This window comes from Tupaia chinensis, unplaced genomic scaffold (genome assembly GCF_000334495.1).
Source record: "Tupaia chinensis unplaced genomic scaffold, TupChi_1.0 Scaffold000159_1, whole genome shotgun sequence".
NCBI classification, from domain to species: Eukaryota; Metazoa; Chordata; class Mammalia; order Scandentia; family Tupaiidae; genus Tupaia; species Tupaia belangeri.
Genome location: NW_006159630.1, coordinates 1,655,954 through 1,669,167, shown reverse-complemented (window position 1 = coordinate 1,669,167; position 13,214 = coordinate 1,655,954). Strand labels below are relative to the sequence as shown.

Below are 13,214 nucleotides of genomic sequence, written 5' to 3'. Positions count from 1 at the left end.
AAATTGGCCAAGCCAGTGGAAGACCAGGAAGAAGAAAAGAAGGCCATGGGAACGGTGCGCTCACTCCTCATAGCACCAGCGCGTTCAGCCTGGGAGGCCGTGGGCCGGTGCCCTCGAAGTGCCGACAAGAAGACCGTGTGGCCAGGTCTCTGCCCAGCGCTAGACGGACAAGCACAGAGCAGCAGGCCCTGCTTAAAGAGCTGTTCTTTGTAGACTCAGATCAAGAGCTGGCAGTGGAGCTGCTCGTGTTGTAATCTCATGTCGCGCTAATTGTAAAGGTACCGCCGGGGATGCTGCCGCGCCCTGCGCCTCGGCCTCCACCGGGCGGTGCAAACCCAGTGCTCTTTGTTTCCAGGCTGAGCACAGGACCATGACAGCTTTCATTCTGGCTGTGATTGTCAACAGCTACAACACACGGCAGGTGAGCACTCGGGCCGCAGAGCAGAGGCCCAGCCCCAAGGTGCCGTGATGGGGGAGGAGCTGCCGTTCCAAGTGCACAGTGAAGCAGCCTCAGAGGACGGGTTCCCAGGCACAGCTCGGGGTGCCGCGGGAGGGGCACACCCCCTGGAGGCTGGACCCCTCTTTAGCCATCACAGGGGAAGTGGAGTGGCGGGACTTACAGTGAGGAAGGTGGAGCAGGTCTTGGGGTAGGTGATTAGCCAAGCTTCCAGGACACAGGCACACCCCACCAGTCCTGCGGTCTGGGCAGGGGACCATGCACGTGCCATCTCTTCCTCCTCCAGGAAGCCTGCCTACAAGGCAACCTGATCGCCATCTGCCTGGAACAGCTCAGTGACCCCCACCCCTTGCTGCGTCAGTGGGTGGCCATCTGCCTGGGCCGCATCTGGCAGAACTTCGACTCCGCCAGGTGGTGCGGGGTGCGGGACAGTGCCCACGAGAAGCTCTACAGCCTCCTCTCCGACCCTGTTCCGGAGGTGAGTGGTCCCCCAAAGTGGCCCGAGCCCTGCAGGGTGCTGTTTTTAGCACTGGCATGGGAACAGTGTCCAGAGGGCTTCTCGTGCCCACACATTCAGAAACCCCAGGACCGTGCCCAGTGGAGGGCTGTGGTAAGAAAGGCCTGGGGAAGGCGGCCAGGCCATGGCGTCACGTGTGAACTGTCAGCACGCTCAGTGCGCTGGGCATGTCATGCTGTCTAAGGGACAGGGCCCATGCCTACGTCCACGGCACTGTTCTGCACCTGTGCCCAGCCCTTGGGACAGGGACCTTCTATCTCGACCTCACAGCGAGCCACCTGGGCCTGGTGTGGCTGGGAAGGTATGGGTGCCCCGTCTCCTCTCCGGCCCACGGGCATCTACCACCAGCCCTGCCCAGTCACAGGCTGGTGGGGTGGGTCCTATGAGCTTCTCCGGCCCCATGAGCCCATCCCCACCACAGCTTACAAGCAGGAGTGTGACCCGGGCTGAGTCAGAGCAGCAGGGCTGAGCGTCTGCAGACCCCTGAGCCTGGTGTGGCCATGCGCCATGTGCCATGCACCGTGGAGAGCCTCAGAAGCCCGGCCTGGCTTCCTGGTGCCTCGGTCGGAGAGTGGTGCATTTCTTACAGAGAAACGCTTAAAACTCCGCAGTACTTTGAGAGTACTCGTCTGTCCAAAGAGGAAACTCGTGCTGTTGCAATACGAGGGGTGGCTGGCTGGGGCCACTCGATCAGGCCCAGGTCCTGTCACAGCCATGGTGAGAGGTGTCCTCTGAAAGGAAAGCTGCACACCTGGGAGACCCCATCGGAGTCGGAGGCATGGGAGGGTACCACAGTGTAGGTGTCACTGTGGAGGGCAGCGGCCACCAGATGGACCGCCAGCCCCCCACCCAGCTGACCTCTGCCCAAATCCGTTCTCGCTTCTCTTCTCTCCTGTTCCGTTTCTTACCTATTCATTTATTTACTTTCATTTGACCAGAGAGGGGCAGGGCGAGAGCAAGAGGGAAAGCAAGCTGCCAGGTCCGGAGTCCGGTGTCCCCTAGCTCCATGCCACCTGCCAGCCCCCAGAGTCATTTCCCTCGTGACTCTGGTCCTCACTGAGGGCAGCGGCCCAGTCCCCTCCATCTCCCCAACCTTGTTCCTTTACCAACCCCAGAGCTGCCCGTGTGCAGCCAGGGCTACAGAGGGGCAGAGTGGTGGCCCTGGCCCGCCATCGCCTGCCCCGGGTGCACGTCAGAGCAGACCACAGGTTCCTGGCTACGCCCACACTGGCCTTGGCCTCTGCTTCTGTGAGCTCATGTGCTGAGGCCCTAGATCAGGGTCCTGCCGTGGCCCTGACAGCAGCCGTCAGCCCAGGAGCCTAGAGCAGATTGCACGGCGGCAGCCGTGGCCCAGTCTGTCTCGTACTCGGAGGTGCACTGTATCACCCTGTCTCCCAAGGATAAAACTCCTGAGTCCCCTGCCCCATGGGCCTCCTGTGCTTGGGAAACTTCACGCCGTGGCTTCCTTGTGGCTTCCTCTGTCCCCCTGCAGTCTCACCTGCAGCCAGCCCCCGAGCTGATGGCTCTGGTCCAGCCCACATCTCCCCAGCTCCAATGCCCCATTGTGCCCTCAACATCTAAAATCAAGCTAGCTGTACCCCACCCCAAGACAGCCTCTGCACCATGCACCCCAGGCCATGACCCTGGAGGACGGGGCAGCACAAGTGGGAGTGCGGTGACGTCCGTCTCTGGGCGTGCACTTGGCTGGAGCTGGGGGCTGGAGGCCGGGCCTTGGTACACACCACGTGTGCCTGCTGCTGCTCCATGGGGACACGTGTGGCCACGACCTCGGGGTTTGACCTGCCCCTCCCACCAGCCCACACAGGGGACATGGCAGCAGTCATTCTGGAGATGAGGGGACAGGCCCAGTGAGGTGGGAGTCTTCCCGGAATGGCCGAGCCCAGAGCCCCCAACATGCCCACTCCACCTCTTCCCTCTGCATCTGAGTCCCCAAGAGTGCCCTGCCTCCCACCTCCATCCCTGCTTGCCCCCAAGCTGCTTCAGCCCGCCCTGGGTGCTGTTATTCGTCGGCAGCGTCCCCGGCTTCATCCTAATTCCAGAAGAGAGGCAATTCCTGCCGCTTCAGTCTGCCCATCGGCCCCTCGATCTGGTGCCACGACAGCTCCTCCTTTGTCCCCCAGGCACCCCCACTTCTGCCCCCTCTGAGCCTGGCTCTGGACTCGGAACTGTCCAGTAAACACTCACGAGATGGAATCGAACCGAGCTTTGCTGAGCCAGGCAGGTCGGGGAACTTGCCAGCAGCCGTGGCCGGAACGCCAGCGGGGACCTGGTAGGACAGCCGCGGCGTGGCCACAAACCCAGGCTCCTGCCTTGTAGGTCCGCTGCGCGGCAGTCTTCGCCCTGGGCACGTTTGTGGGCAACTCTGCCGAGAGGACGGACCACTCCACCACCATCGACCACAACGTGGCCATGATGCTGGCCCAGCTGGTCAGCGACGGGAGCCCCATGGTGCGGAAGGTACGTGTGAGCCAGGCAGCAGGCGCCCGCTGGGCCCACAGGCCGCGAGGGCCCGGAGCAGCAGGGAGGGCCCCCTCCGCCATGCGCATCTTCTCAAGCCGGTCCTTGTGTGCTGGCGTTGCTCCAAGTGCGTGTCTTCACCGGATCCTCGTGTGTTTTCTTCGTTTAAAGGCATTTAGCAGGCTGAGTCCCAGCAGCCTGTGTAACAGGCCGCTTCGGCCCGGGAGCCACACATACACCCTCACCGCAATTCCAAAGAGCGGTGGCCACCACAAATGGTGGAAGAGGGTGTGCGGTGTCCCCTCCCCTGCCCCGTGTGTCAGCCACTGAGCTGGGCAGTTTCTCCAGGCAGATGGAGTGGGGTACCCCGATTACAGCCCATGCCTTCACCCCTGTAGGACTGGTTCTGCACAGCCTGGGGCCCCACCCACCCAGTCAGAAAGGGGGACCGGCAGGCACTCCATGGCCCCGACTGCATCTGTGGCAGCCCCAGGAGCAGAGGGCACTTGTTAGAGCTGGCTGCAGGTGGCCGCTGAGCCCTGTCCTGTCATCCCGGCCTGTCTGGATACACTTGGGGCTCCCTCTGGGGACTGCCTTCGCGGGACGGTTGAAGTCTGGGGTGGGTAGAGTGTTTGGCAGGGAGACAGCGTTGACCCCCCTGGGAAGGGCACATCTGCACGGGGCAGCTCGGGAAATCGACGCTCAGCCACCCTATGCTCCTTCTAAGGCTGACCCAAGTCCCTGGTGCACAGAACTGTCTGATGAAACCCTAAAAATGTGCCGTGTGATGGTGCGACCCCTCCACCCGTCCTCGCTGTGCTGCCGGGACGTTCTCGGCGGCAGCACCTATTGGGAGCTGGCTCTCGACAGGCCGGCCTTCGCCCACACTGACTGCCTGGAGCCGACAGCACTGACAGAAGCAGCAAATCCGTGGTCTCTTGAAGTGTCTGTCCAAGTGCTTTTTTCCCTGATTGCCGGAGGGTCACCGTGCCATGGGGCGTGGTCGCTGCAGTCCTTTGCCTTCTCCATCCTGTCGGGATTTGGGCCACACACACGCACGCCCAGTGTTGTAAGCCACCAGGCTGAGATTTGAACCATGGTCGACCACATCGGGTCCAGCTCCCTTAACCACCAGGCTACAGGACCAGCCCTGTCAGAACTCTCTTTAAAGTAAGAGAAGCTGCTTCCTTCTTTAGTTTAAAAATAAAAAGGGTATTGGTCATAAGGTTCCTGTGGGTTCCCAGTATCTGGAGAGGGTCCCTAAGGGCCTCAGGAGCTCGGGGCACCCTGGCTCCCCCTCTTGTACGAGCCCCTGTGTCCATGGGGGAAGCGCGGTCCCGGTCCCCAGAGAGCACAGGCAGTGTGTGCCTCCTGGACGTGCCCAGTCTGGTGTCTGCACGCCCACGGCGCTTTGCACCCTGCACCCCAGAGGGCAAGCATGCGAGTGACACGGCCGTCTCCCTTGCTGTGCCTAGCACCCGAGCTCTGCTGCATGCTGGGCCCTGGGAGGTCGAGGACCAAAGCCCTGCCTGTGGGAGCACCTACCTGTGAGGGGGCGGTCAGGGATCTGCTGACAGGACGCACCCGTGGGCAGCGCTGCCTGCAGGAGGGTCGGCAAAGGCCTCGTGGAGGCAGCTACGCCTCAGCTGTGGAGCGAGAGCAGCAAGTGTTCGGGGTGGGGGTGCTGGAGTGGGGCCTGGCAGGAACACATGCAGAGGCCCTGGGGTAGGGAGCGTGGAGCCTTCAAGGAGTCTCTGCCCTGCTGGATGGCAGACCGCGGCAGGCGGTGAGGGCGTTGCCGAGGTGGTGTCTGGGGGCAGGGGGTGGGCTGTTGGGAGGGCAGCACAGACACCTGAGCACCGTCTGGAGCCCACGAGCCTGCCTGAGCTTCATGTTTTAATTCTAGAACTTTCCTCACTCCCTTTAGGGGCTAGAAACAGATAGGTCCCTAAACGTTGTATACACGGAAAGCACGCGCGTCCGAGTGTGTGATGCGTTCTGCTTCACACATGTGACTCACCAAGGCTGCATTCTAGCTTGGGTAGTGGCTCTCACCGTAAACGGGAGAAGGCGGTCTCCAGCCTGGGTCGCTGTGGGTGTGCAGCTGGCACCCGAGCCCGCACACGGTCCCTGCCTCATTCTGCCTGGTGGTCAGCGACCGGCCCTGGCAGATGGCACTCCTGCAGGGCATCCGAGCCACCTTTTTTTTTTCGGTGGCTCCTCGGCTCACACCGGTCGGCCAGCCAGCCTCCACCCCTGGTGCCGGTCGCAGGGTTTCGTCTTGCCTTTCTCGTTTCCACAGGCAACTCACGTGCCAGCGCCAGCTGTCAGTGTCTGTGCTGGTGCAGGCCCACTTCCAACCTCGTCCCTTCTCCCTCCACAGGAGCTGGTGGTGGCTCTGAGTCACCTCGTCGTCCAGTATGAAAGCAATTTCTGCACTGTGGCCCTGCAGTTCATGGAGGAGGAAAAGAACTATCCCCTGCCCTCTCCGGCCACCACAGGTACACCTCTCCTGCCTAGCCCCGCCGGCTCTGGGAGCCCATCACCAGATCCTGCTGCCCCCACCACCAGGCCGCACCGGCCTCTTGCCCCATTCTTCTGGAGCTGTAAGCCCGCCTTGTTCCCCTCGGCCACTCGACTTGGCTGAGGCTAAGCTTGGGGCTCAGATACCTGCCTTGATGGTCCCTGCTCGTCCCGCAGGGGCATTTCCAGAATGTGAAGGGCAGGGCGGGACCAGCAGATGGCATAATGGTTACGTCGCTGGACTCCCATGTAGTTGACCATGGTTTGAGTCCCCACCCAGTGGCTTAAGACTCACGCTAGGCATGTGTGCCTGTGTGTCCAAGATCCCGAGAGAAGGGATTGCGGCGTGGCCATCCTCCCCGGGGGGTGATTTCTCGCTTTCTGTCTCTCTGTCTCTGTCTCTCCAAAGAGCACATGTACTCTATAGCAAAAATCTCTTTAGAAGAAGAGGGATGTAAAGGGCAGGGAAAGGCCAGAGTGACTTTACTCCTCTGCCTCCCGTTTGCTCTTCCTGGAAACGAGGCTCGCGGAGGCTGGAGAGATGGTAAACGTTAGCACAGTGGCTCGCAGGAGGGGCGTTAGCCGTCTTCCTGAGATAAGTAGCTTAATCACATCGTCGCTCCCGTGCTCGGTGAGTCATGCCAGGAAGCTCTTCCGCACGCCCGTCCTCTTCACTGGAGGAGACGGCCGTCCTTACCCTCGCATGTCGTCATCTCTGCAGGGAAGGGGAGTGGGGTACGGAACTGGGTGGGAGGGGCCGCGCTGGCCGAGTGACGGGCACTGCCGCCCGCTGCGCCTGGGCAGTGGCCTGGGGCCGTCACCAGCGCCTCGTGTGCACTCGGGCACACCTGCTGTTGTCTGTGACTTCACACGCACGACCGCGTGCAGCACCACTTTGTCTAGCCAAGCCCAACACGCATGTCCGGTCCGTGCGCGTGTACACACGTACATATATGCTTAGTAGGGACTGAGGAGAAATGGCGGAGGAGAGGCTTTGCTTTTTCACTTTTGTCAGAGGGCACGCGATCAGGGAGAGTCAGCGCGAGAATGTGAGAAAGCTCCCCGTGGGGGCCACACCGCAGTCCCTCTCCTCCATGTCTCCCTCCCTTTACAGTTTTGGGCACACACACACACACCTAGTGTGTTTTTCAGCCCACCAGGTCCAAGACTCACCATGCAGTTGGCCGTGTGGGACCCAGCTGCCCCCACCACCAGGCCGCGCAGCCTTATGCCCCGTCCTTCCTGAGCTGGAAGGCCCGCCTTCTCCACAGAGAGCTCTGACCTCTTCTCCACAGAGGCCTCCTGCCCTCCTGCCCGCCTGACTCCCCTCTCCTTCCCTAGAGGGCGGGAGTCTAACCCCAGTGCGGGACAGCCCCTGCACCCCCAGGCTCCGTTCCGTGAGCTCCTACAGCAACATCCGCGCCGTCACCACAGCGAGGAGCCTCAACAAGTCTCTGCAGAATCTGAGCCTGACGGAGGAAGGTAAGGCGGCGCTGGGCTGGGCACTGGGCGGGGAGGCGTTGGCGCAGTTTCTGGAACTTGTCGCCATCAGCACACCCTGCAGCCGCCTGCCGACATAGGGCTGACCTCCATTCTGGGCCGGGGTCATCGTCCTTGCAGACAAGGGCACAGAAATGCAGCTCGGCACCCAGAGTAGCCAGTGGGTGCCCCAGGCGAGGGACGGCCCGCAAGCCCCGCTGGACAGGCCACTCCTGGGAGGACCACTCTGTCCCATCCTCTCCACATGGGCAGTTCAGCCCCAAAGGAGTCCAGCAAGGGGCATATTCCAGCCTGTGTGCACACGTGTGTGTGTCAGTGTGAGTGCATATTTCAGACCGCTGAGCATGAACGCGAGTGTGAGCGGAGGGTCCTTGAGCACCCGCTGACTCACCCCCTGCCCCCATGTCTCCTGCCAGCCGGCAGCTCGGTGGCGTTCTCCCCCGGAAACCTGAGCACCAGCAGCAGCGCCAGCAGCACCCTGGGCAGCCCCGAGAACGAGGAGTACATCCTCTCCTTCGAGACCATCGACAAGATGCGCCGCGTCAGCTCCTACTCCTCCCTCAACTCCCTCATAGGTGAGTCGCGCCCTCGCTGCCCTCTGCTCTTGACAGCCGCTCAGTGGCCGAGGGTTTCCCCGCCCGGGACAGCCCAGCCTTCCCGCCTCTCAGGAGGGAGTGGAGAGCGCGCTTTCCTCTGGGAAGCAGGGACGTGGCTGTTCTCTCATCTAGATGTGGTGGCATCCCGCGGGCTGCTCGGAGCCGTCTGTGGAGTGGGCTGCATGCGTGGGAAGCCTGCCAGACTCCCATCTGCCTCCCTCTGGTAGGAAGAGTTCTCTGAGTGCCTGATTCCCAGGAATAGAGGACACTGGCTCTCCACACGGGCTGTCACAGCTGGGCAGAGCGAGGGAGTTCCTAGCGCATGAATCGAGATCGAGGCCAGGGACGCGCTGCAGTGGCCAGGACGGCTCGGGAGCATGAACGGGAGCCTGCCAGAGAAGGCCAGGGTCTGCATCTTCCGAGGACCTGTCCTGGTTCACTGGCAGAGCGTCCCTGCGCACGGTCACACCGCTTCACCGTCTGGGGTGAAATGTGGGGAGGCCAGCTCTTTCTTTCATCCTACCATGAATGGCATGTCCTGAGTGTCCCCTGTCTCCACGTGTATAAGCCTTTAGTCCTTCGATGGCTGGTTCCAGGCACCGATGGACCTGAGAGAGCCCCTGTCTGGTTCTCCCACCACAGTGGTTCACAGGCTTCCCCTGGACCTTTACTAGCGAGCATGATAGGCCCCGGGGGCCAGCAGACTGATGTAGGGGCTGTCAGTGTCCGCCGCGTCCCCTGCTGGAGGACCTGGGAGTGGAGGGAGCCCCTGAGGCTGCCCCGTCCCTCCGTCCACTGGGTCTGCACCCCTGAGCTGTCGATTCTGTGCCGTGCACCCCGCAGCACGCACTTCCCAGAGTGCCTACTCGACTCTCGTTGGTGTGGCCGCTGACCCTTGGCGGTAGTTTATAGCCATTCACTCTCAGTCTGCCACAGCGCAGTCATCCAGGCTCCTAGTGGAGGCCGTTCACGCCACTGCCCCCCTTTCCTCTCCTTTGGCTCACAGGTAGACATGGTTTGGCCCTGCCCTGCGGAACCCACATCCAGCACTCCCTCCTCCCTACCCCCAGGCGCTGTCAGGTCCAAGCCCTGTGCCTCCAGGCCTCAGCATCAGCTCAGAAGGCTCGTCTCCTGGGTGGGCCACACTGTTCCCTGTAAACTCAGAGTTCTGACCCGGTGTGACCCTGGGGGGCCTTCCTGGCCACCACAGATGGAAGCCATCTTCGGCCTGTCTCTGCTGGCTCTGGGTCTCCCCAGGAGCCTGAGGCCCATGAGTGCACAGTGCCTCGTCTACTGTGCTCACTGGTGCGCAGTAGGGCTCAGCGAGCACACGTGGGCGTAAGCGCGCCATCTCTTGTATGAGCTGCACGGTGGGCGTGTGCCTTCGTCGCCCAGCACTGGATCCCACCGACATGCTCAGATGCACTCCGGCTTCCATCCGGTGAGGGCTCCAGGTCTGCCCCACCTGGGTCTGGCAGGGTTTCCGCCCACATGATAGAAACAGGCGCACCCATGGCAGGCTGTGTCCCTCGGTGGCCCTTGGGCTGGGCTCCCGCGTCCCAGCCCGGCGTGCCTCCCTCTGTGAGCCTGTGTGATGCCCTCGCCATCGCACCGTCTCTCTCTTAAAAAAAAAATAGAATTCGTTGCTGGGCCGGCCAGTAGCGCACTGCAGCTAAGCACTGTGCAGACTGGGCTGGGTCCCACGTGGCGGCCAGGTTTAAGTCCCAGCCCCAGCAGCTGGGACACACCAGACATCCCTGTGTGTGCCCAGGACCCTGACGGGGGTCGGAGGAAGGGTTGCAGCATGACCAGGTCCCCTATTGGGAGTCCCCTCTCTCCCTCCTTTTCTCTCTCCCTCACTGTCCCTGTCTCGCTCTCTCTTTTCCTCTTTCTCTCTACCCTCGTTTCCCTGTCTCCCTCTTTCTCTCTCTCTCCCCTTTTCCCTCTCTCCTTCCTTCTCTCTCTCCCTTCCTCTCTCTTTCTCACACACACCCTGGCATTAAAAAAATCTTAAAAAAAAAAAAAAAAAATACTGCTGTTGAAGCATCCCTGCAGTTCTAGGTAAACCAGATGGTTGCTTCCTTTACTGGCACCCCGAGGGCTCGCTGCCGTTTACCCAGAACGCCTCCTCTCACCACGGCCTCTCCTAGTCCGACACTGAGCTTGCTGCAGCCTCGAGGAAGCGGGCAAGGAGTGTGCCCTCGTCTCCGCCCTCTTGACAAAGGTTTTGTGTTCTTTGACTATCTGGGTAGAATTCACCTCTTAAACTATCTCGGCTTAGTGGGCGTTCGTATGGGTGAGTTTTAATTCTTTCTTCATTTTTTTTAAGGTTTTTGCCATAGGACACGTGTGCTCTCTGGAGAGAGACAGTGAGAGACAGAGGGAAAGTAAGAAATCATCCCCCAGGAGAATGGCCGTGCCGCAGTCCCTTCTCCTCCATTCTCTTCCTGGGACTTTGGGCAGGCATGCCCAGAGTGATTTTCAAGCCAGTGAGTCCAGAACTCAAATTATGTGGCCAGCCATGTGGGCGTCCAGCTTCTCAAGCACCATGCCACCTCCTGGCCCCAGTTTTTAATAATTAATAAGGGTGTTTACATTGGGACCAGCAAATGGCATAATGTTTATGTTGCAGTTCAAGTCCTGGACCCAGCGGCTTAAACCTCCTGCTGGGTGCGTGTGCGTGTGTATCCAAAATCCTGAGAGGAGAATGGAGGAAAAGGAATTGCGGTGTGGCCATCCCCCCTAGGGGGTGACTTCTCACTTTCTGCCTCTCTGTCTCTGGCAAGCACATGCGTGCTACAGCAAAAATCTCTCTCGGAACAAAAAACAGTCATTTACATTGCCTCGTGTAAGGTGGCTGTGAGGAGTTGTGTCTTTCTAGGAGGTTGTCTGTTCCAGCTAAGTGCTCTCATTTATCCCCATGAAATTGTTCTGGGTATCTTCATGATGTGTTCGAGCTCTACCATCGGTTTCTCCACGTCTCCTTTTCCTACCATTATTTGCTTTCTCCTTTGTCTTGATTAGTCCTGTATTTCGTAGTCTTTAGTTTCTCAGTTCTAACTTGCGCCTTGCTGACTAGCTTTATCACTCATGTATGTAGGACTTCTGGTTTCTGTAGGGTTACTCTCATACTTCTCAGTTCTGAAGTTGGTAACAAAAATAGCTCCTTCTCTTGGAGTCCCCTCCCCCGACATATGCGCTAAATCCGTAACTCCCCCGTGGCACCCTCCTCTGCTCCCGCTCATGCAGCCCGGACCGGCAGGCGCTCCCTGGAGCGTAACTGCGCCTCGCGTGCCGTGTCAGGCGTGTCCTGCAGGCGGCGTGGTTGAGGAAGGGGCGTAAACATGCTGGCCGTTGGGCCCAGAGCCCCAGGACACAGTCACGCCGGGCAAGTTGCCTGGGACGCTGCACGGCCGTGGCCAGCTGAGCCCGCGTGGGCCGTCTGGAGGAACCAGAGCTGGCCACTGTGCCCTCGGGCAGCAGGAACCCGCCCAGCGAAGGCCCCAGCACAGAACACAGCTTGTTTGCGCCGCTGAGAAACACCTCTGCCCCTGTGTGCAGGGATGTGTCTGGTGCCCCGTAGCATCCACAGGTGGTGCCTGCTCCCTGTGCCCACCTGCTGAGTGTCACCGGGAAGGTTTTGGCTTTGAGCGGGGCCCAGCTTTGATGGAGCTAGCACACAGTGCTCAGGTTCCCAGGCTAGGTCCCAAGAGGGTCAACCCCTCCGTCTATAGAACTAGTCTGCTCACGTGTCTACAGTGAGGACAGGCAGTGTTTCTGATGGTAGGAAACAGAGACGCACAGTACCCTGTCTGGTTTCGCATTTCCACTACCCTGGCCACAACACTCACAGGTACCCCCCGGTGTCCTCACCCCAGCCCTGCCTCTGCGCCTCCCTCCTTCCCTGCCCAGCTCAGCTTCAGCTGCTTCCCCGCATGTGCACGGGGCTGGCCTTGTCCAGCGGAGGCCTCAGCTCTGCAGGCCACGCTGCCCGGGCCATTTCCTCGCACTGTGCTCGTGGTACAGAGGTAGCCAGAGACCACCCGTGGGTGAGTGTGCTTGGCGTGTTCCAGCCAGGCTGACTGATGGCCTCAAGTTGGAACTTCACACCATTTCTACATGTCACAGAGTATTCTTCTATTTTTTTTTTTTCTTTTCACAACCATTTAAAAAGTGTAAGCGCCATCCATGAATCACAGAACAGCGAGGGACAGTGAGGGCCACAGCTCCACCTCCTATACCCGCAGCTCAAGGCCATCCCAAGGCTGAACAGAGAACTCAGAGACTCTCTGGAACAGTGAGGGCCTCGCCAGAACCAGCTCCCCACCCATCGCCTCCAAGCCACCCAGGGCTGAACATGGAGCTCAGAGACTCTGGCAGGGTCTAGATTTCTCGTAAGCACCCAGATGTGCACACTGGGGTGCAGAGGTGTGGAACAAGAACTTGAGGCTGGTCTTCTCGACGCTGGGAAGTCTATTCCATCCCTTCCTTGTACTCCTCCTGGCACAGCTGAGGGGACCCTGCTTGCTGGACTTTGCTCTCCCAGAGCCCCAGGGTGGCCTCCTCCCCAGTCCCTGGTCCCAGGGCCACTCCTGCCACTGTGCCTTGGGTGCCTGTAGGTCACAGGTGTCTCCTGGTGGCCCCTGCTTCCCGCCTGCCCGCCAGGCTCACTGTATCCTTCCATTCTAAAGAAGCCCAGGCACTGGCCCCGACAAGCCCCACCCCCTCCCCAGCAGGTGTCCGCCCTAGCTTTCATCTAGTGACATCCCTGTGCTCACGCTGCCCAGCCTCCTGGACCCCGTGGCATCATCGATTCACTTCTGGAAACAGCAGTTCACACACACGGACCGTCCAGGGAGGGGCCAGAGGGAGCCGTGGGGCCTGGCCTGGCCTGTGAACTGCCTTGCCACAGCGGGGGGACTCATATCTCTGACGCCTACTTTCTCCCACAGTCGGATTCTTAAACACTTTCAAAGATGAGCTTTATTTGATGCCGTCCACGCCTCTCACTTGCAGAGAGAGGCAAAGCTAGGAAAGCAAGCTGCCCTGCGTGGGGCCTCAGGTCCAGTGAGGCAGGCCACGTCCCGCAGCCCGGCGCTTGCCGTTCCTGACACACGACTCCGTTACTCGCAGCCCTTTCCTG

General features: G+C 60.5%; 1 protein-coding gene across 1 annotated transcript in view; it reads left to right on the top strand.

Moving 5' to 3' along the window:
- RPTOR (regulatory associated protein of MTOR complex 1) overlaps positions 1-13,214 on the top strand; it is a 393,373-nt gene that overhangs the window by 324,813 nt on the left and 55,346 nt on the right. Inside the window, exons 15-20 of the mRNA XM_006145668.2 lie at positions 356-421; positions 744-935; positions 3,312-3,452; positions 5,836-5,953; positions 7,317-7,457; positions 7,892-8,050. Of these exons, the coding sequence (XP_006145730.1) occupies positions 356-421; positions 744-935; positions 3,312-3,452; positions 5,836-5,953; positions 7,317-7,457; positions 7,892-8,050 (817 nt within the window). The remainder of the gene's footprint in view (positions 1-355; positions 422-743; positions 936-3,311; positions 3,453-5,835; positions 5,954-7,316; positions 7,458-7,891; positions 8,051-13,214) is intronic.